Consider the following 25,330-nt stretch of genomic DNA (forward strand, 5'->3'; position numbering starts at 1 on the left):
GACAATGTATCTTTTGCAGTTAATTTTAAGTCAATTTAATTGAGAATAAAAACTGGATAAGAAAGTGAGACAGAAAAGATTTTGATAAGTAAAACCTAATACGGAGAAAACAAGCACAAGTTATTAATATCCAATTTTTTTAACTTCTTTTCTTAAATTTTTTTAAATGTTTATTTATTTTTGAGAGAGGGGGAGACAAAGTGTGAGCAGGGGAGGAGCAGAGAGAGGGAGACACAGAATGTGAAGCAGGCTCTGTGTGCCAGCACAGAGCCTGACATGGGGCTTGAACTCACACACAATGAGATCATGACCTAAACCAAAGTGAGATGCTTAACCAACTGAGCCACCCAGGCACCCCTCAATTTTTTTAACTTCTGATTTAGTAGCATTATGTTTTAGAAGTATATTATTAAAATATAGTTTAAGGCTGATTTTTCCAAAGTGACTACATATTTTCAATTAGTGTCCTATATTTTATTAGTGTCCTAATATTTTCAAATTGTTCTAGTTCTGTTTTCTGATTGAACTGTAATACATATACACATATATACACACATATATTTCTATGAGAAAAATATATGGTTAGAAAACTATAATCAATTGATTGATGTATTGAATTTTATTGGATTAGCCTTGAATATACTTAATATCATTACTATTTACCATCTGGGTCCAAAAGACTTTTTTTTAAGTAATAGGCTTTGTTTTTAGGAGCAGCTTTCGGTTTATAAAAAATTTGAACAAGAAGTACAAAGTTCCCATATATACCCTTATCCTACCCTCCCCCCTCAATTTTTCCCCTATTATTAACATGATACAGTATTGTGGTACATATATTAACAATTAATGAACAAATATTGATAGATTATTCTTTGAAAAAGTCCATAATTTACATAAACATTCACAATTTAAGTTGTAAGATTCTATAAGGTTTTGACCAGTGTATAATGTCCTACAACCATGGTCACAATATCATACAAAATACATTCATTGCCCTAAAAGCCCCTGTGCTTCACCACTTGATTGCCCCTTCCCTTTCCTCAACCCCCTGCCAACCGTGTGATCTATTAGCTAGCTGTATAGGTTTGCCTTTTCTAGGATATCATATAGTTAGAGGTATATAGCATACAGTCTTCTCAGACTGTTTTATTTCATTCGGAAACATACATATAAGGTTGCGGCGTGTCTTTTTTGTGGCTTGAGAGCACATTTATTTTAATTGCCAAATAATATTTTATTGTCTGCATATACCAGGATTTGTTTATCCATTCACCTATTGAAAACAAATCTTAGTTACTTCCAAATTCTGGCAGTTATGGATAATGCTACTATAAATATCTGTGCACAGCTTTTTGTTTGAGCAGAAGTTTTCAACTTCCTTGAGTAAATGGCATTCAAATTTTAATTAGAACAAATTTTGGCAAAAGCAAATGAATTGATTACGAAAAGAAGAGGCAACGTATCTTAATGCTACTAAGACTAAAACATGAAATTTTAGAAAAATCTAAACATGTTTATCTTGTACTATAAATCGTATTGTTGGATTGTGTGGCAAGACCATATTTAGCTTTGTAATAAACTGCAAACTATCTTGCAAAATGGCTGCCTAATTTACATTCCCACCACCAATGAATGAATGTCCCTGTTCCTCCATGTCCTCACTAGCATTTGGAATTGTCAGTGTTTTGGATTTAGGCCATTGTAAACAGTGGTGGTGTATCATTTGAATTTGCGATTCCATAATGTCTTATGACGCTGAGCATCTTTTCATATGCTATTTTCCATTTTCATATCTTCTTGGGTGAGGTGTCTATCTAGATTTTTGCCAGGTTTTTAATTGTGTTGTTTTTCTCATTTGAGCTTTAAGTGTTAGTTCTTTGCATATTTTGGATACCAGTCACTTATCACACATATCCTTTGCAAATAGTTTCCCCCATTGTCTTTTCATTTTTTTAAAATGTCTTTCTCCAGAGCAAACATATTTAATTTAAATGAAGTTCAGCTTATCATTTTTTTTCTGTCTCATGGATTATGCTCCCTGTGTTGTATCTAAAAAGTTGTCATTAAGCCTGAGGTCATCTAGATGTCTCCTATCTTATCTTTTAGAAGTTTTATAGTTTTGCACATTACCTGTAGGTCTATGACCCATTTTGAGTTAATTTTTGTGAAAGATGTAAGGTCTGTATTTGAATTCATGTTTTTGCTTGTGAATGTCAGTTGTTCTGTAATTTGTTAAAAAGACTATCATTTCTTCATTGAATTGCCTTTGTTCCTTTGTTAAAGATCCGTTGACTATACATATGTGGGGTTCTCTCTGAGCTCTCTATTCTGTTCCTTGATCTATTTATTTTGCATTAATACCATACTGACTAGGTTACTGTCTTGAAGTAAGTAGTGTCAGTCCTCAGACTTCTTTGATATCGTAATTTTGTCAATATTTATAAATTTATAATTAAGAAGTATTATAAATTTGATTATATTATAATTACCACAAATATAATCACCAATATATTAAACTTTATTATGCTAATCCTTGATATGTCAGGAAAGAATGTAATTACCATTTACCCTCTGGGCCTAAGAGCCGTATTGTTTTTAGATTTTTAGGCTGTAAGTTATTTTTTAACAATGTGAAAATGTAATAATAAAGGGATAATGAAAAACAACTTTGTTAGACTCTTTAATAATAATTTAAATATAGCAAACTTGAATTTCTTTTCCATATTTCCCTGGATTTGATGATATATATGCCCCAAATGGGCAACAACTGTCATGTATGGTCCTGGAACACATCATATTGTAAATACCGAGTCCAGATTTAAAATGTATGTCTACCTTGTCCTATTTAATCATTGTTTCTGGTTCTTTTTTTCCCTTGAGTTGTCAGAATGAAACACTTTTAAAAACTTTGGTGGTTCCTAATTTTGTCAAAGAGAGGAAAAATATCTTTGTTCTATAATTGCAAGCATTTTTATTTTTCAATTTATAAGCACCAGCTAAATTAAAAAGTAAAATGAATTTAAATTTTATTATTACCAAATGACTTCAGCATTTATCCGTTTATGAACTATATAAGTTCTAATGCACAGAAAGCATAAAAATGAAAAAACATTGTCATATTTTCTTTTTAGCAAAATCTAGTTGCAAAATATTGTGTGATAAAGACCTTCCCTTTGTTTCCTTAGAAACAAATTGTTTACTTATTGATTTTTGAGTTTAATAAAATTCTTCTAGTATTTCATAAGTGAAGACTTCTGTTTCACCATCATTATATTCTTGAGTCCTACTGTTTTCTCTCTGCATTTATCATCTGATCTATCTAATAATTTTGAGATCTCTTTCTCTGTCAACTTTCTTCTCTTGCTATTCTGAGCAGGAAATGAAAGATTCAGAATTCTCAAATGATCATGAAAGCTAACAAAACAACCAACAAACAAGCAAACAAAACTAGAATGATGTTTTTTATTTCCAGACTTCTTTTCTGCTACCACGAAAAAAATACAAAATCTGACCAACCCTATACATGAATGGGGATCAGGCAACAGTGATGATTTACATCACTCTCGCATAATCCTTCCACACCAGCACTGTTTAATATAGTTTCATGTCATGATGGAAATGTTCTTATTGTCCCAAAATAGTAAGTAGTCAATAACTAGCTACATGTGGCTACTAAGCACTTGAAATGTAGATCTTGTGACTAATGAAATGTGGCTTAAATTTTATTTAATTTTAATTAATTTACATTGAAATTTACATAGTCATATGCCACTAGTTGTTACTATATTGGACACCATCACTCTAGATGATTTCATCATACTTCCATTTTCGTATTATGTCATTCCATTTAGTATACTTGGGGATAATTGATGAGTTATGGTCAAGTTAATGGTGAAGTAATTCATAAAATGCTAAAGTAGCAAGATTTTTCATACTATAGAAAATATAACACCCATATAATTTCATAATGTTATCTTAGATTTACAAAAGAGTCCAGTGTTTTCATATCATAATTGAAAAGTAAATTTTGAAAAGTAGATTTTCTCTTTGTTTTTAGGAGGACCTCTATAAAAGGGTACAAATCATGAAATGCAGTCTCTAAAAATAGAACTGTTTCATATAGAAGCTCGACAACTAAACTTGGGGCCATTGAACTCTAATAATATGCTAAGGGTTAACCTTCCCTATCTTTTTAGGAGGAAAATTTTTATTTATATTATTAAGAACAAGGCTAGTGATTTTAGTAATTATTAGAGAGTTGCAGGAAGTTTTATTGTGCCCTCAAAATGCCTTTCGGTTTTCTTTGTGATGACTATGATTTTAGAATTTGCTATTTAATTTTTGGTTGAAGTGTAGAATGATCACATTGGAGCTCGTTAGTGAGTAGTGATCACAGTCCATCTGTTCTTTGAGGTGGTAGGTAAGATGTGCCATATAGGGATAGGCCATGCTTTTACAAAACTACAATGTTTGGTGTCCAAATACAGGTTAACAACCACGGCAGTGATATAGAAGCTTTTAAAGAAAATATATTTGGAAAACAGTGCGACCTTGAAAATCAATACTGCATTTTTAAAGGTTCTAGTTCTGAAGTCAGATAAGGCTAGTTTGGAATTCAAGTTTCCCTAAGTGACTTTATGCTAAACCTAATTTCCTCATTTGGAAAATGTACCTACTTCATATTTTTTGCAAGGATTAAATCAAGTAATGTTTTATAAGTGCTGGGTTTTTCATTATTAGTATTAGTATTAGGAAAGTAACATACCTTATGTATGCAAACAATTTTAGGAAAACTTTCTATGAGGTCTATACATTGTGAAAGGAAATGCAAAAGCTTGAGAATACAAACAGAAAACCTATGAAATAAGTAATATATATATATATATATATAGATATATATATATCTATATATATAATAATAAGTAATATAATATATATATATATATATATAGAGAGAGAGAGAGAGAGAGAGAGAGAGAATTTGCTTTGTAATTTTGCCCAGACATACACTATTTACCAAAATTGAAAAAAAAATCAATCTTAAATTTGGTGATTATGGGAAGTGAAATAAGTCAGACTGAAAAAGATAAATGCCATATGATTTCATTCGTATGTAATATCTGAAAAACAAAGCAAATGAATAAACAAACAAAAAGTAGAATCAGACCTTTAAATACAAAGAATGAATCGATGGCTGCCAGAGGGAAAGGATGGAGGGGTGGGCAAAATGGGTGAAGGGGAGTGGGGGACACAGGCTTCCGGTTATGGAGTGAATAAGTCCTGAGAATAAAAGGCACAACACTGGGAATCTAGTAAATGATACTATATTAGCATTGTATGGTGACAGATGGTAGCTACACTTACAACATAGAGATGTTGAATCACTATGTTGTACACCTGAAACAAATAGAATACTTATACTCAATTAAAAAAAGATTAAAAATTTGATGATATTAGGGAAAAAAACCCTACAATGCTGCTGTCAGCACCCTTTAGAGATAACGTATCCTACACTTTATATTATTTCTGGATGGCTCACATACAACGTCATACACAGCCCACATCTTCTCTACAACAACCCTTTGTTCAACTGTTTTGAATTTCCTTCTATTCTTTACCTCTAGAAAAATGCCAGTTCAAATACTATGTAATCTTTGAACTATTTTAAGTGCCACTTCTCTGGGTAACTTTCTTTGTTTCTGATAAATACGTATAAGCCCTTCCTTCCTAACACCTATAATTCTTCATCAAATGCTGTGTTGCTTTCAATTTTAAATTTTGCATGATTTGGAACTGTACATGATATCTTATTTGAATAAATTACTATGGGTTACTATATTTGTGGGTCTATAGTGCTTGAAAAGTGGTAGCAGTGGGTCTTCTACACACACTCATTTGTATACATTTGTTGAATACATTAAATATTGTCACAAAAATAATTTTTCACTAGAATTAAAAGGAATTTCATAGACTGTTGAAGGAAAAAGTACCTAATAGTTTTGAGCATTCTTTTCATAATGTTGTGAGTTAAAAGGAAAGTGAGGGTCTGAGTTTTACTGTAAAATTACAAACAGGAAAAATAAATTGGACGTCTGAGAAAAAGTCAGTCTTACACAGAAGAAATAGATAGCAGATAATGCTGCAGCTGAAATGGTTGGTGTATCCACACAAAAAGTGGTGGACCTTGAGGTGTAGCTTGAGTTTGATTTTCAGCTTTTCATTTCAGGAGAGTATTTTAACAGCCTTCCTCAGAGTATTCAGCACTTCTCTCATTTCAGAAGTAGAGATTTGAGAAAAGACCACACATCCCATAGAAATGTATGTGGTTTCACAGTTCTCTGGTTGTTCCTAATCCGTTGTAACAAGGAAGAGCTATATAGGTAATGAATAGAATGAATGTAAATGTCTTACAGAAGGGCACTACTATGCACTATCTTGGGCCAGGCAAACCTTTCTGGTGGAGGGGCTGTCTTGTGCATTGAAGGATATTTAGCAACCTTCCTGGGCTCTGTCTATGCAATGTTACTAGGATCCCTTCTACATCTCACCAACACTGTAAAGAGCAAAAATGTCTCTAGATGGTGCCAAATGTCCTGGGGAGGGGAGGGCAAAATTGCCTCTAACTGAGAACCACTATTTTAGAGAAAACTCCAAAGCGGCTTCACAAAGGTGAATCGGTGCCTAATTTTCTTTAGTATTTATGTAATTACTGAGAGATACGTATAAGGTTGCTAATTAGTATAAAGTTGCTAATTAAATTATTTTGTTCAGAAATCTTTATATAATAACATTGCTATAAGGCAAAGAATCACAACTCTTTCATCTACAAAATACTTCAAAATTTCTCAATTGTCCTTGACAGAAATTTGCTGTAGGAATTATTCTGTATTATTTACAGAGAAGAGAAACACCTTATTGAGAAGGGTATGTCAACTATATGGTCACCTAATCTTTGTGAAGGATATATCATAATAATTAATAAGGAAATGTATATATTTGTTTTTTAAACATTTTCCCAGTTTTATTAATATATAATTTTTATATATAGTTGATATCTAATACTATAACACTGTATTAGTTTAAGGTATACAACATAATTATTCAGGATATATATATATATATATATATATATATATATAGTTAACATCTGTCACTGCACATAGTTACAATTATTTTTCTTGTGATGAGAACTTTTAAGGTCTATTTTCTTAGCAATTTTCAAATATGCATACGGTATGTTAACTATAGGCATCATGCTATACATTACATCCTCAGAATTATATATCTTATAACTGGAAATTTGTACCTTTTAACCACCTCACTCAAAAGAATATTTTCATCTGTCAAAGAGGAAAATGATGTGAAAGGGAGATTTAAGAGGGTTATAAAAGAAGAGACAGAGAGAAAGAGAGAGAGAGAGAGAGGAGAGACAAATAGACAGACTGATAGTCTATGTGGTTTATACATAGAATTTAGTAACAGTGCCAGATAGGTTTTATAATTTGAAGATCATACAGAGTCAAAGCAAATGTTTTGCCAGTTTCCAATTCAGCCAGATGAAAAAAAAGGTGATTTTGGAGAACAATAGAAGACAAAAAAGTTACTACAAAAAGCACCAATTCCCATTCTAAGAGGGAACAGGAAACACAAATTTATTGAGGTGTGGTTAAGATCAGGGGAACAAGATTCAAACTGTCTAAGTGATTTGTGATCGTGTAACTGGGGTGAGTGACTCCTCTGAGCCTTAGTTTTATGTTCTGTACAGTAAGTCAACCAAGGTCTACCTTGCATGCTGTATGAAAGAGTTCAATGAGACAACACATATAGAACATTTACAATGATAACTTTTACCAAGTATTTGATCAATGTTCATTTTATTAGAAGATTGCTGTGACACATAAATTTGATTTTATAACACACTAGTGGTCCTAACCAGTAGTTGGAAAATATAAAAATCTGCTTTTCGTTTATTCAATAAATATTTAATTAAGGGCCAGGAGTTATTTTATGGCCAAGGATAAACCAGTGAACAAGACAGACATAATCTCTGCTCTGAAGAACTTGCTTTTCTAAGAATGTAATAAGCACTCAGCAGCACTACTTATGAAAACTAACACTAGGGCTTTGCATGTTACAGTGTGAATGTTATAATGTATAATGTTATAATGTTACAATTGTGGTAAACAATGGATATGAATGGTAATAGTACAAGTCCTTATATGTTTTAGGAACTATATAAATGTTTATTACGGACTACTCATAGGAAATAACTTTTGTGAACACATAAAATGATCAAGATGATATTTTGCTTTTAACCAAGGATCCACATAATGCCATGGGCAATGCAAATGACTGTTGCTTAAGTTATAAACCATCTTTGTTCACTCAATATATTATACTGTATGGAATGATACACTATATAGCTAATGATATATTAGTAAGCTAATGTTAGATGTTCCCTTATGATTGATTGTTTCCCTTATTCAGTAATTTTTCATTATGCAGAACAGGCTGATGTTATTTTATATAACCTTAAATTTCTGTTGTATTTCTTTGATTAAAGAAGAGGTAAGGTGTTTCTTTCCTTTCTTTTTTTTATTGGTAAAACATTTGATTTAAAACTTTTTATTCACCTACAAAACCCTTAGTGATGGATAGATGTTGAACGACTGACACTAAATACTTTAAGAGCTTGTGCTTTCAAGAGTGTCCATTAGGTGGTTTAATGATAGCTTCATCACAGATCTTTTCTCTTTTCTAAAATCTTTGTTAAGGGTATAGAAAATCCATTTCACTGGATCAATATCTTTACTTTGATTCAAATCCTGAGTTGTTCAAGGAAAACAGGAGGTGTCCTTCCTTCCCAAGTTCATAAAGCTTTTAAAATTTTTAATAAAAATGATAATTGTGCATTAATCTATCTCTTGATAGTAATTGTGCTTGTTTCTAAATGAAACCTAGAATTTTTCAGATAAGTACAAGAAATAATGCTTCAGAATAAAGTGTGTTTTCTTTCCACATTTTAGTAATTTTAAAAATAGATTTTAAAGAGTGATATTGTTCCTACAAAAGCCTTGGAAAGGAAACATTGGGCTTTTTAAATATCTGCATATTTTGCTTGTTTGCTAGTACTGAAAATTATTTTTGGATGAATGAATATATCCCTGTTTTCTCTATTCTTCTGCAAAACTTTCTCATTTGCTTGCATTTTGAGAGAAATGAGAAGCAACTCATTCACTTATTCACTCAACACTTAAAGAACCCTTACAACATTTCAGGCATTTTGTTAGGATCTGAGACCATACAATTAAATAGGTTAAGACCTTGGATCTTGAAGGCTAAAAATGTGTTGAATGAAGCAGCCATGTAAAAAAAAATGTGTATTTTACTATGTGCAGTGTTTTATATTAACAGTATACATTCTGTATTATGAAATAATTTAAACCAAATTATTTGCTGTTCTTTGCCATTTGTATGTGCTTATTATATATTATATATGTGTATTATCTATTATATATATGTTTATATGCTATAAGCATTATATATTAATCATAAACATTATATATTAATCATAAACACTTTATATTAATATCATAAACATTATATATCATTCTATAAGTACATTTATGTTCAATGAGTGTGGTGTTGTTAGAGTTGACTTACTTGAAGACATTTTAAAACAGACATAGAAATCGTTATTTTCAAAACAAAGAAGTGTCACGTATAAGACAAAGCTAAGATAAATTCAGAGCAGTAATAATGCATTTTACTGACCTCCTTATTTACTATCATTAATTGGTACAATACAATGTATTATGTTAGTAATGTAAAAACAATACAGTAGATATTCCCAAACAACTAAAGAAAAATGCCATTCTGTTTTGTGAAGATGTGAAACAGGATGAAATGAATTCATATTCCATGTAGGAATAGATTATTTCTGAAGCAAGCCTGGAATTACTATTTAAGTAAACTTCAGTTAAAAAAAAATACTGTCAATCCTGAGGTGCCTGGGTGGCACAGTCAGTTAAACGTTGGACTCTTGATTTCAGCTCTGATCACAATCTCATGGTTTGTGAGTTCAAACCCAGTGTCCGGCTTGGGATTCCCTCTCTCCTTCTCTCTCTCTCAAAATTAAATAAATAAATAAACTTTTAAAAAATATTCCCAATTTTTTGAAAGCAGAAAATCTACAAATAACTTAAGAAATATGAACAGAAAAAGAAAGTTTAAAATTATTAACAGATAACTTGGCAAAGGCATGCAATAAAAGGTTTGGATTGTACGGTATTCACTTTCTCATTCCTATTTATACCTTGGTTGGTAAAAAGATTAATGGGCTAATACATGCATAAATTTAAGATTATTTTTAAAATCATTATTTATTATCTGTTGTGCATTGTGACACTTTTTAGAAGTGACACTTTCTCCATTTGTTTTGATATATAACAAAATAAATAGTAGAGAAAAATATGTTTACCTGTTGTTTTCAATTATTAAAATATATATTTTGAAGAAATCCTGGAGACTGAAGATTCTTAAATTTAACTCACTTTTTTAAATGACTATAACTTTTGGTTTGTCTTTTTATTGGCTAAGATAACTGAATAAGTATCGGAGTTCTATACCAATTTAAAGACATTTGTATAGAATATTATTGATATTTCACTAAAATAATTTTAACCTAGCAGTGCTTGATCAACTCCCTTATGGATACAACAAAGTGATTGATGAAAATAAAATAGAAGTAGTAATGACGGATATCTTTATCATTAAGTAAAAACCTGTTAAAGCACAAATTACTTTTTGTTATTAAAAAAATTCTTTGGGGTACCTGGGTGGCTCAGTAGGTTAGGCATCCAATTTTGGCTCAGGTCATGATCTCACAGTTTGTGAATTAGAGCCCCGAATCTGTGCTAACAGCTAGGAGCCTGGAGCCTGCCTCAGATTCTGTGTCCCTCTTTCTGTGTCCCTCCCCCACTAAACTCTTTCTCCCTCTCTCTCAAAAATAAATATTGAAAAAATTTTAATAAAAAAATTCTTTGAGAAAGAGTCAAGTTTGGGGTAATAATCACATTACTGTTGTATTTGATGTGGTAAAAAATGTAATTTTGTGTATATTGTTAAAATGGACTATTTAAAGAGAAATGCTGACTTACGTGGAAACATAACTTAGAATTTTGACTGATTGAATAAATTTGTTCACAAATGAGTGATACCCCTGCCAAAATCATAGAGGAGAGAAACTAGTTTATTTATGAGATATTTGCATTAAAAAACAAATGGTCATTTTTATAATCATGAAAAGTTGTTATCTAATGTTATCTAACAGAAGATTTATACAAGGAAGAGAGTCAGCAACAGAAATTTAATTAAATTAAATATGAGCTAAGAGTATAAGTCTATCTAAGGCTTATAACATGAATATTTAAGATTAATTTGGGGCGCCTGGGTGGCTCAGTAGGTTAAGCGTCCGACTTCGGCTAGGTCATGATCTCGCGGTATGTGAGTTTGAGCCCCGCGTCAGGCTCTGTGCTGACAGCTCAGAGCCTGGAGCCTGTTTCAGATTCTGTGTCTCCCTCTCTCTCTGACCCTCCCCCGTTCATGGTCTGTCTCTCTCTGTCTCAAAAATAAATAAATGTTAAAAAAAAATTTAAATAAAAAAAATATTTAAGATTAATTTTACATACAACAGACCACAACAAAATTTGAATTAAGCACTTTTTAATATTTTAAAATTAATATACCAAACCAATAAGAAAGCATAACAAAATCTTTAGTGCATTCATTTAAGAATTTATTTATCAAGCACAGATTTTCAAGTATTGTGTGAGATACTGAGGAAATAGCAGTGGCTGTTTTAAAATCACATAAACGTGAAAAAGAGAACATGTAGAAGAGGTATCTTTTCTATCACACTTGAGGATAATGAATGAATGCCCTTAGCAAATGATATTTGAGTTGAGATTTAAAAGAGTTAAAGAAGCTCCCCCAGAATGGAGTATTCCAAACAATTTGTATAAAAGCAGGATGAAACACATTTATTAAAGGACCTGAAAGAAAGTGTAATTATCTGGAATTCAAAGAATGAAAAAGCGTGTTAGAAGGCAAGGGAGTCAAGAAGTGTACAGATCACATGAAACTGAAAGGCTATCTTAATAATTGTGCTTTTAATCTTAAGAGCAAAGATTAACCATGCAGAAAACTGATGGTATCAGATTTACGTTTTGAGAAGACAACTTTATTAAGTTCTAAGAGTTAGATTTAGGGGGACAACAATTAACACGAGAGAGACCATTCACTATTGTGGTAAACTAGATAAAAGTAGTAGTCGTGCAGCCATAAAAAAGAACTGAATCGATGTGAAAACTATTCAGGAGGTCAATCAACCAGACCTGATGAACTGATTGATGATAGAAATACAAGGTTACAGGAGGTGTCTGGTGTAAGTAGCTGGGTGGAGGCTGGTTGTATCTATAGGGCTAGAGGTTGCCGGATGAGGAACAGGGAGGTAGGGGTTGGAGACCTTGAGCTCATTTAGGACATAGTAAAGGCACCATGTCTTTTAGACATTCAAGTGGACATGTCCGATAGGTGCTGCATTACGTACGTGTGGTTTGTGCTAGAGAGCTGCTCTAGGATGTAAACCTGAGAATGATTGGTGAGTAGATAGAAACCGAAGTGATGGCTGTGGCTGAAAGGACCCAACCAGAATTACCAGAGAACAAATCATGATCTTGGTGATCTCAGTATTTAGAGGCTAAATTCCAAAAGACAACTCAACAGAATTTGAGGGGCAATAGCCAGAGATGTAAGAGTCGAATCAGAAACATGGAGTGATAGGCTATAGAGAGGGGGGTATTCTTAAACCTAGCAAAGATCATTCTTAGGCATAGAGACTAATCAACATTTTCAGTAAGGTAACTGAAGTAAAATAGAAGAGCATTGTGTTATATCCCTCGATTTTGGTTACTTCAGAGGTTATTTGGTGATCTTACCTTTTGAAAGTTCCACAGAAATGCATGCAAAACATATTATGTGCTTCAGCATTTTCTTATGCTTAAAATTCTGTATTTTGGATATGAAAGGAATCCTGAATCTTGCTTCAGGGAATAATTTGCTATACAAAGTCTCACCTCTAATAAACTACTTATACAAAACCGGCAGAGCTAACAGAAATCAGACCATATTCTGTTTTCCTCTAGTCTAACAGTTACCCACTGCTATGCATTTTACCTTGCTGACACAGATTGCCTGTGGCGACCTGCCCATATCCCTTTCGCATACACCATTTCTGGGCACTGAGCAGACCAGGAATGCCAGGGAAATGATAGTCTTCACTTCCTCCAGAGTAATCCTCAACCAAACACTAATGAAAATCGGTAAATATTCCCTAAATACTGCTCTCCCTTGCTCATTGAACACGGTAACTCTGAGGCATTCCCTACATTGTCCCTCAGAGATCCATAGCAGAATTAAATCCCAGTTGCCCACTGTGTAATCTGCTCAAGAGCACACTATTTACTTCCTTCTCTTCCTGTCTCACTTTCTTGTCCTTCCTAATACCACGTCCATAAAAGTCATGTCTCAGGGTCTGTTTGTTAGGTTTCAGTATTTGTCAGGGTTCTCCAGAGAAACAAAACTAATAAAATGTATACATAAAGAGATTTATTATAAGGGATTGGCTCACACAGCTAGGGAGGCTGCAAATCCCAACACCTGCAGGCTGAATTGCCAAGCTTGAGACCCAGAAGAGCTGATGATTTAGTTTGAGTCTGGGTCCAAAGTGCTGATAAATTAGGAGAGCTGGTGTTGTTGAGTCTGAAGACCAATTGGTTCAAGACCCAAGAAGAGCAAATGTTTCACTTTGAGTCCAAAACAGGAAAAAAGTCAATCTTCTAGTTTGAAGGCCCTCAGACAGAAAGAATTCTCTCTTATTTGGGGAGGATCATTTTTTTGTTTTATCCAGGCATTCAACTCATCTGACAAGGCCCACCCTCATTAGTGAGTGCAATCAGCTTTACTCAGTCTGCTTATTTAAATGTTGATCTCTTACCAAAGTACTCTCACTGAAATGCCCAGAATAATGTTTGGGCAAGTATCTGCATACCCCTTGGTGCAGGCAAGTTGACACATAAAATTAAGCATCACAGACACCCAAGTTAATGCGACTCTCTTTCCTAGAATCACATTTTTCTGAAATTTCTTCTCCTACTTCTTTCTCTGGAATGAAGCTTGTTTTTATTTGTCAAGATGAAATTACATTTTGCTTTTTATACATGTCAAATTTCAAAAGACAATAGACCTCATTTTCCAGAATCATTCTGGCTCACATTTGTTACCCTGTATAATTGTTAACATTTTGCCTTCCCTTTTTAAAATGTTCTGCTTTGAGGAAATATTACACAGTCATTATAGTCAATAACTGATTCCATAAATGTGATGGTGATAATCGAAAAATTACCACAGGTAATTTAATCCTTTATTAAATTTTTCTCCCCTACCGGCTAAAGGTATGATGAATATTTGTCATAGTTCTTCAAATTGTTTTTTTTTTTTCTGGATTATTTCACATTGAAATTATCTACCCTAATATATATGGAATGCTTATGTGCAACCAGGATATTATTGTTGATTATCATGAGTATATTATCTTGTTGAAAGGACTGAAAAAGAATGTATTTAAGACATATAAATAATTTATAAGTATGATATAAGGTCTTCCACAGGATCATAGTTTACCATTTGATATATGACAAGGCTGAGTAATATTTTCCTGAAGGAAGAGAACAAACCTAAAAATTACAGTTGATAGATACTTATCAGTTTCAAAGTCAGAGAGTGAATATAACCCCAGGATGGTTCAGTTCTTCCATCACAGGTAAGGGAAGGGAATATAATTGTGACTATCTGGAGCATTCAGAGCCTACTTTGTTTTTTGATGAGGATGCAGAGATAAGAGCAGGAGGCAATCCCACGTTGATTGGGATTCCATGTTGTGTTGGCCACACAGTGCTAGGACTAGCAATAAGCAAAACAGATGTAAGAATAAGCAGATGTAATAAGCAATGAGTATGTTTACATCATCTGCGATTTTAAGCTTATTTTCCAGTTCTGCTATGAAATATGTGTCTCTGTGTTGATGAAATAATATCACGTGGTGTGAAAATTATGTCTGAAAGTATTTTTGAATCTTCTTTCACCAAGGATGATTTTAAAATGGAAATAAAATATTTTATAATAATTATGCTGTAGCATATGTAACAAAATGTTAACTTCTAGTAATATTCAAAATAACGATTTTAAATTATTTGCCAACTGTACTTTAGAGCAAGCAACATGTGCCAAATGCTGCATTACTGTATTTCAAAGAGATTCTGCATAATGCTTATGAGACAGTATGCTTATGATCCTGAGTTCTTTGTGGGTTCTTTATTGTGATTCCTGGTATTCCTGCCACAGAAAAGTGCTGTTATTCAAATGTACATAAATGCATTCGGTCCATAATAATAGTATTCATAGCCATCTATAAATAGTCAAAGAAACAATTGTATGGAATGCTTGATATTCATCTGAACCACTTTTTGCAATTTCACTTTTATATTCAGATTTCAGAAATAACACAACAGTGGTGCTCATAAGATATTCAGATATTTTTGTTAGCTTTTCACAGACAGGGTGGTAGCTTCTTAAAATTGTATACTCTGTTTTGCTAACTCTGAGAAATTCCTTGTAAATATACACGATAGTAAGATAAAGCCTGAACCTACACCATAATGTGCAACTATTAAATGTATAGTTTTATGTGTATTTAGTGTCATTTCTTAATATTCCTTTTCATTTTTTTCTAGATACACCATCAGTTAAGATTATACCATCCACTCCTTTTCCACAAGAAGGACAGCCATTAATTTTGACTTGTGAATCCAAAGGAAAACCACTGTAAGTGATTTAATGAGCAATAAAGTTTTTCACTTTTTCTCCTATACTGCTTTGATTTCAGGCTTTAATGGCAGAAATCCACTGTTTTTGTCTTTTCTTGGTGGGCAAAGTCATCTCTAGAACAGAAATCCCCTGAACCATGTCTTCATTAAGTATCTGTGGAAGATTGGTCTTTTACTTTGTCATCTAGTGAAGTTTCTGGGAAGGTTTCCAGCTGTGATTTTTTTTCTTTTTATTTCTAGTAAGATATTTCAACCTGAAAGGAAAGTGGGCTTAATCAGTCACTGTTTATGAGATTGATAGAAGTTACACATTGCTGAACTTCTCCCATGAAAATCTTTGAAAATATTGAAACATTCTCAAAATATCCCCAAGTTTTAAAATTAAAAGGGAAATCATTTTTGTAATAAGGGAAATAACATCTACATTTCTAATATAGCCCCCATGAGACATAATTTGTGAATGTGATATGCTTCAACATTTCCAATTGTAAGGTGATTTCATTATTAGAATACATAAGTTCTAATATCACTTCAACTTTAAATTACTTTTTGGCGTTCATGTTTATAAACATTTAACATGTTTATAAACACAGAAAATCTATTTTTATAAAAAGTTTAAGTGTGAATTATCCAAATATGTATTACTCAAAGACTATTTGACAGCCATTTGATCATTCTAATATAGTGGGAGTCTAGATTGAGCTGAAAGTCATTTATTTGATTATTTTAAAAGCTTCCAATTAATTTGTATTTCTGTTTAAATTTTAATAGGAGAAATTTAATTGTTTTCAGTATATAATGATAGGGGGCTGCTTCTGTGCAAATCAAGTTAAATTCTTAAAAAAATTATGCCTGATAATATTTGTTATTTAAGTGTATACTTCTTATTATTCCATGAGAAATTTTTCTAAAAGAATTTTAAGACAGAGCCTGAAATATCAAATCCTCAATTATGTGGTATTATAATTTTTAGCACACTAAGTGAATTCACACTTTTTTAATCAAAGTTTTGATATTTTAAAACTGTTCTCTCCTCCAGTATTTTTTTTCTAGCGATAAAAATAATACTGATTTAAAGAACATTCAGTAAATCCATTATTTTTCTTCTATCTTTTAAAAAACACTTAAGGCATTTTAGACCTTGAAAGGAAAAAACTTTCTCATAGTAGCTTACTACATATACACTGTGCAATTCACTTATATAGTTCTCACCTTCTGATAAGCTTAAATTGCTTATAGAAAACATTTTTCTACCACAGTATGCTGAGTGTAGCCGTGCATGTCGGTATTATAGCTTTAACAAGAACTTCTGGCTACAAATTCAGTACTTTCAACTAGAGAAGGAAATGGAATAGACTCTAGTCAGCTTCAGACATGCTTAATTCCTAATTTCTTTAGTTGTGATTCTGTGTATCTAACAACAGAGTTTCTTTCCTAACTTTTCCTTCCATTTCCCCCCCCACCTCCGTTGCTTTCACTTATTATTTCCCACAACAGTCTCTCTCTGTTTGCTTCTGCTTCTGTTGTTATTTTGTTTTGTTTTGTTTTGTTTTTGCTTTTCTTCCTCCTTATAATCTCAGAGGTCAGCATATACATGAGGACACAAAGGAACTCAGGGTGAGGGCATAGCAAAGGAGTTTTGCTTTTACCTTTTCTTCACTGATCTGCCCCAAAGTACATATGTGTACATTTGGAATATGTGTACAACTTAGGCAATTAAATGAGATGACGATGGGGGCGCCTGGGTGGCGCAGTCGGTTAAGCGTCCGACTTCAGCCAGGTCACGATCTCAACGGTCAGTGAGTTCGAGCCCCGCGTCAGTCTCTGGGCTGATGGCTCAGAGCCTGGAGCCTGTTTCCGATTCTGTGTCTCCCTCTCTCTCTGTCCCTCCCCCGTTCATGCTCCGTCTCTCTCTGTCCCAAAAATAAATAAACGTTGAAAAAAAAATTAAAAAAAAAATTAAAAAAATAAATGAGATGACGATGGAAATGATATATCCCTGTTCAAATAGCATCTAATTACCTGTCAATGATCTACTCTTTGGTTCCACATCTACTTCCACCAGTAGAAAGAGCATTTAATTTATGTGAATAATTCATTTGGGAGGTCTACATAATTGGCTCTTTAGGTAGTTGTTTTTCACCAGTTCAGGCATGGTTGAATAATTTATGGTTGTGTCCTATTGTGGGTCTCTGTTCCAGTTACCTAGAAATAAGCGTGGGTGTGTATTACTCCTCTGCACTGCAGATGAACAAAAAGTATAATAGCCTTTCATTTATTTATTTTACTTAGTAATACAAAGCTTCCAGAAGTTTGGGAAATAGAAATGCTACATTTGTCAGAAAAATCCCAATTAATATCATAGCACTTTGGAAAAAGATAAAGGAAATAAGAAAGCACTCCTTATTTTACAGAAACGAAAACTAAATCTCAACAATGGTAACCAAATTTCCTTTATTCACCCAAGTTTAAAATGGATGACTCAGGATTTAAATTCAGTTCAATCAGTGCCCCAGACTTCCATTCGTTCAGCTGTTTTCTATTTCAATTGCCAAGTTTAAATTGTCACTTATGCTAGCCAAAGTAACTTTTGAAGAACTAGGATGGTCCCTACAATAATGTTTAGCCCTGAAGATGAACCCCTAGATGCCTGAAGGTGAAAAACTGGTTAGTCTTAAGAAATATTTTCCTTTTTCCATCCTCTTTTAGCAGGCCTTTTTCTACATGCATGCCCTTTCTGGAAAGTTGACAAAAGCCTAACAAACTGACTGTTTCTAGCAGGAGGTTATAACCACACAAAATATCCGTGATTAGTATAATATCTTCTGGTCACTCCATAAGAGTTAAAATGGTCTTTATATTTTATCTTCAACCTTATAGTTCCCAATGTTATATTCTGTATGCTATAGCCTACAAATTAATATGTATTAACTGATTCTCTTGTGCTGTACACTCATTTGCAATTTCCTTTTTATCATTTTCTTTCCTAGTAGATTGCCAGGCCATTGATATTAGAGAAATAGCCATCTTCTTTGAGTCCTTCTCGTCTTTAGACCACTGCTTCTCTTCTGTTCTTCCGAATCATCTTAAAATCCACTCTTCTGCATTTTCGAAGTAACTATCATTTCTAGTAAATGAAGGCATTAACTTCTTTAAAGACAGAGTAATTCCTAGCCTCTCTTTAGTTTTATTCTATCCCCAACAGTGCCAGATGAGGCATATAGGACAAAAACCAAGGTAAGACTGAAAAGAAATCATTGGATTTTCCCAGAAGGAAATCTTACTGATCATAAAGAAAACAGTCTCACTAGAGCAAGTAGAACAGAAGGCAAATTGAAATGGATTAATCAGGAAATTAGTAGGCGGTGGGGAAGTAAAATAAATGGAAAGGCCACCCATTTCAGAAAATGAATCATGAAAAGTAGAACGGAATGAGAAAAGAAATTTTTGTCAAACAGGGTTTTAAAATAAAAACAATAGTAAGAGAGATTGTCCATATTTTGAGATAGAATTTTAAAAAATCCCAAAGAATGGGAGTGAAAATGACTTGTGTGATATCACATACACCCAGTGGGCAGGCTTGAATTTCCTGTCTTACTCTGGTACTCACTGTCAAAGTTCTGCTCTATTACTTTGCAGGTCTTATACCTGATTCCCCATGTTGTTATTTTGAAACCACGAAAAAGCAACACGGCAGCTTTTCTTCCTATTGGCTACACAAACACTTAATTTCCACTATCTTTACCATTTATGCCTGATGCACCTTGAATAAGCAGGTGAAAAATAGAAATGGATAATGGATATATGATTCTTTTTCATCTTGTACCTTTAATCCATGATCAAATCTTTATTGTTTCTTAAAAAAAATATTTGACCGAGGGGCGCCTGGGTGGCACAGTCGGTTAAGCATCTGATTCTTGATTTCAGCTGAGGTCATGATCTCATAATTCGTGAGTTCAAGCCCTGTGTTGGGCTCTGCACTGCCAGTGCAGAGCCTGCTTGGGATTCCCTCTCTCTCTGTCTCCCCTGCTCATTCACTGTCTCTCTCTCAAAATAAGTAAATAAACATTAAAAAAAATATTTGATGTATAATTTCCTGAAGAATGAGTTATTCACAGTTATTAGGCATATGGATAGTAGACAAAATAACACTACTATCTTTTGTATAAATCATGAAATGATGGCATGGTTCAATTAGTACTGAAACTCATGTTCCTAACCTGCCCTCCTGTATGCTAATGTTGTTTTCCTTGTTCTAAATGTGAGGGCCCCAGTGACTGTTTATGAACAATCATGCCTTATTTGCCTGTTTTGGATGGAAGCCTTTTGCTGTTTTCCTGTGGAACAGCTGCATAACTTGGGCCAGGACCAAATTGTTCCAGTTGACATTACTATAGAGGCATTGTATTCTTTCCTTAAAAGAGAGATTACTGTACATGTCTGTCTATTGTTTTAATTTTAGTTTAAAGTGAGGACAGAGCTAATGCCAACCACTTTTCTTTCAAGTCCCCAGAGTTTTTGCAACCTTCTTCTTTCTTTGGCTGAATTCCCAGACAGCTTTCAGGCAGCAGCATTCTCCATTTACAGAAGTAGAGAAAGAAAAAAGCTGTTACATTACATTAAAGTCATGACCTTAAAAGGTATGGGGTTGCCCCCCCACCACAAGCTATAGCTAAAGAATCATCATTTATTTTAATCAAATGTTTAACACTATGTAAATTTGCTTCACAAAAGCAGTGGGACATTTTCAGTCAAATAAATGTATATTTGGCATTTAATCTATAAAAGAAAATAATTATAGGTATGGATAAACTTTTCTGTGTATCCAGCATGATGTTTATGTTTTGCTTACTATTTTACCTTCTGATAACCACAATTTTTCTTATGTTTTGGCATAAATCTAATATACATAATAGCCTAGCACAAAACATCCCTTGTTAGGGACAATTATGTGTCCCTCTAAAATGGGACAAAATGATTTTTAAAATGATCAAGAATTTAAGAAGAAATCTGATAAGAACATATTGATGCATTTGATGCACTTTCCTATTAGCATAATAGAAATGAAAATGAGATGTAAATTAAGGCAAAACAGTTTTATTATATCAAGCCAGTTTTCTCAGCCTAAAATGACATTTTTACAAATCATAGTTTATTTATTACTTGTCATACAATCTAATCACAGCCAGAAGAAATGACAAAGTAAACCAGGAGTTAAAGAAAGCCAGTCATCATCAGAGTGAAATGTTGTAGGCCAAAACTGGACAAAAACGTAAATTTTGAAAAAAGAATATTGATCTACAGTAATAGCAATGTCATACCATTTGACCTAATGCAAAATAGATGTTAATTACATGATAGTTATTTCTCTACTGCCATCTATGTTATAGAAAGCTATCTCATTAACCATCCAGGTCTGTATTTCTGTTCAGATATGATGCCTAAGTGGTCATGCTCTGGGGCATTAAAAGCTGTGGGGTACATTAGAAAGAGAAACACAAAACTAGGTTTGAATTACAAATCTGTGGATATCTGTGGCCTGAGTGGATTTGAAAAAGTCATTTAGCGACATGAAGTATTTTATTTTTAATTAATAAACTTTACTTTTCAGAGCAGTTGTAGGTTCACAGTGAAATTGAGTAGAAAGTACAGAGTCCCCATATACCCCCATCTCCACACATGTTCAACATCCCCTACTATCAACATCCCACAAACCATGAACCTACATGGACCTATCATTTTTAAAACAAAATCCATAGTTTACATCAGGGTTCACTCTTATTCTCTAAAAATTAATAGAATTGAATCTAGTGAACAAATTGTTTTAAAGATTACTAACAATGTATATGGAATTTCTGCTTCTAAGTAAATTTATAATAAATAATAATCATGAAGATGATAAATTATGATTTTTTTCAAAGAATTACAGATTCTATATCTTACCAAATTTTAAACTTAGGAGTCTTAATTATATATTTAATACATATGCTAATATTGGACTGCTATGGCAATCCTAGAAACTGAGTTATCATCTCAAATTTCTTCCATGGCTCCGAAATTCAAGGTTCCATGCAGAATGAACACGCTCTAGGACAATGGTCTGTGACTTTCAATAGCCTGTTTGAACAGCAAAGGTATCTACACCAGAGTCATGGCTGATTGAACTGATTGAGCAACATGGCTATGTTAGCTGAGGTTAAATGGTAATAATGAGGTGATAGAAGAGAGGCAGAGGCATGAACCCCTGTCAGGGGCAAAATATAATATAGCTTGAAATGTGAAACTGGAAAATACTGAGCCACAGGTACCCTACCTTCATAGTGCTAAAGGTAGAAAAAGTTTTAGAGTAATTCGAATGGACTGGAAGGGATAGAGAATGAGTTCTGGTCCCACACACGTGAAAAAGGCTACACTCCAGAGCACTTCTGCTGGGATGAAAGAGAAGTTATAACCAGTTAGCAAGTTTTGACCAAAAGCCAAAACAGGAGATCTGAAAATCTTACACAACTGAAACTGAGTGAAAGGCATGACTCATGAGTGTTTGAGAATCCAGGGTCTGTGATGTATAAAACCTTATTTTGATATGGCTTCCCAAATTGTTTTGTTTATTGTGTTATTTAAACCATGCAACTATCTTGTTGTAAACACTTACAAATTCATAATCATTTCTAGTTTGTAGAGATAAGGAAATAAGGAAAATAAGTCTTGTGGGGTTATATGACCTTTTCACACAGATGACAAATGGTAGAACTGAGATTACAAACATGCTTTAAAAAAATTTGACAACAACTGGAACACCTGTGTGACTCAGTTATTTGAACGTCGGACTTCAGCTCAGGTCATGATCTCAGGGTTTGTGAGTTCGAACACTACATTGCACTCTCTGCTGTCAGCATGGAGCCCTGCTTGCACTCTCTCTCTCAAAAATAAATAAACATTAAAAAAATTAACAACACTAATGGTTATATTTTCTTCTTTACCCAATGTTTTCAGTTCTCCTATTTTATTGATTTTTCACAATAACCTGGTCAAGTTGGCAAGAATGAGAGCTCTCACCAACTATTGGGAAAGCCTATATTTCAATCAAATATGTAAAACAAAATGTAATTTATAACACAATTAGCACTTATGTAAGCTCAAACCTATTGGTATATCTAAGTATTTCTAAAGAGCTTCTAAATATATCTAAATAACTTCTGACTAGATTTTATGATTCAGTATATTTGTTTTCTTATGACATATTTGACTTTAAAAGCAGATTATATTCTTAATTTTATACATCTTTAAGAAGATTAGGACTGCAGGTTACAACCACAAGGCGATACCAATGCAAATGCAGTGTGAAGTCCTAAAGGTTGAATAGAATGAGCTGGAAGTTAAAAGAAAACACTCTTACAAGTCTGTTTTCTTAAGTGCTTTGCTTACAATATCACCAAAATCATTGGTGGAATAAATATCATGAGGGCCTCCTTACCATTTAGATACTCTCAATGTCAGTTGTTGGCATAATAAAGGTTGCGGGACATTTAGATTTTGTTTTGTTTTGTTTTGTGTTTTTGTTTTTGGGGTTTTTTTTTGTTTGTTTTGTTTTGTTTTGCTTGTGTTTGTGTTCCAATATCTAGATTCAACTTTGACTTAATTAATTAAAGGCCATATAGCCAGTTTCTTCTACCATGTTTCCAAAGGTATAAAAATTGGGAAATTAGCTCTAAGTTTTCATAATTAAAAAGCCTATATATTCATGTGCTGTCCTTCCCATATGAATTTCTTTTCTGAGGCCCATATGGTCTTTTTCTCCCATCTCATGGCTTCAAAATTTAATCACACATTGACTCTCTGGAAACACACAAGTGGTTATCTTGGAAATGAGACCGAATATATTTGGTTTTGTTTTCGAAACAAGAAGCTGACTCTCAGTACTCTCCACTGCTGTTATTTAGGCTGGGCATCTGTAGTGTGTTGGGCACTCAATCATTTTCAATTAAATGTTCCTATGTCTTGCAAAAGTCCCATAAGAGCATGCAGAACCACGATTATAGATCCATAGAGGAAATGTACTTCTTGAACATTTCTAGGTAAGCAGTTTTCTTGCAACAAAAAGCCAATTATTTTGAGGGATTATGTAAATGTTCATTGGGAAACTAACACAAAAATGTCTCAGTATGTTTACGACACCATTGTGGAATGATGCTGTCATATACGTTGATGAGATTTTCAAGATGTGGACTTTTAGGCTCATGGGTTTAAAAATCTGTAGGTTTTTATGTATTAATTATGAGATTACATCCTAGTATTTTACTCTTTATCTAAAGATATATAAACATTGCCTGTGTGTTTATACAAAAACAAGTTATCAAAATGGTAATTGTAGGAAAATTGCAGAAACAAAAATCACTCCTAATATTAGAAAAACCTAAAATTCTAATACTATACCTCATCCTTTTTTTATATCTCATCCTTAATTAAAGAAAACATTAACCTTTGCTCAGCAAGTGCTATTCATTAAGATTTGTTTTTTTATACTTGCAATTTTTTAAAAAAATTTATTGATTGATTTGTATTTAAATTCAAGTTAGTTAACATACAGTGTAGTCTTGGCTTCAGGAGTAGAACCCAGTGATTCATCTCTTACATATGACACCCAGTGCACATCCTGAAAAGTGCCCTTCTTAATGCCCATCACCCGTTTAACCCATCCGCCCAATGCACCCCCTTCCAGCAACCCTCAGTTTATTCTGTGTATTTAAGAGTCTCTCATGGTTTGCCTTCCTCTCTGTTTTTACTTTTTTTTCCTTCTCTTCCCCTATGTTCATCTCCTGAGTTTCTCAAAGTCCACTTATGAGTGATATCATGTGATATCTGCCTTTCTCCAACTGACTTATTTCGCATAGCACAATACCCTCTAGTTCCATCCACATTGTTGCAACTAGCAAGATTTCTTTCTTTTTCATCACCGAGTAATATGCCATTGTGTGTAGGTATGCATAGATAGATAGATAGATGTCATAATGTTAGAGCTTAAAATACCTCTGGTGATCACAAGTTAACTTACAGAGAAATAGATTATTCTGTGCTTGTGTTAAATATTTTGACTATTATGTTTGCATAATATGTGAAGGAAACAAAATGTGGAAGCTAAAATTAATTCTTAAAAGTGAAATAGAAAAATCTTTTTTTTCAGCTAAGTATCCAAAGCATTCAAAATATTCCAATTTAAGAAACAAAAACCTTTAACAGCACTTCTCAGTTGTGGTGAATTCATTCTTCTTAGAACTCTTTCTTTACTGTTTGTGCCATTCACCTGATTCTATATATATTTACTTTAGAGAGGATGGGCCAAATCAGTAACAAGGGCATTTTTGAGACAACAAATCTGAGAACACAGT

General features: G+C 33.2%; 1 protein-coding gene across 1 annotated transcript in view; it reads left to right on the forward strand.

Annotated features, from left to right (window-relative positions):
- The window catches only part of CADM2 (cell adhesion molecule 2), a 262,063-nt gene that overhangs the window by 123,306 nt on the left and 113,427 nt on the right, over positions 1 to 25,330 (forward strand). The window contains exon 6 of the mRNA XM_049628005.1: positions 15,852 to 15,942. Within this exon, the coding sequence (XP_049483962.1) occupies positions 15,852 to 15,942 (91 nt within the window). The remainder of the gene's footprint in view (positions 1 to 15,851; positions 15,943 to 25,330) is intronic.

This window comes from Panthera uncia, chromosome C2 (assembly GCF_023721935.1).
Source record: "Panthera uncia isolate 11264 chromosome C2, Puncia_PCG_1.0, whole genome shotgun sequence".
Lineage (NCBI taxonomy): Eukaryota > Metazoa > Chordata > Mammalia > Carnivora > Felidae > Panthera > Panthera uncia.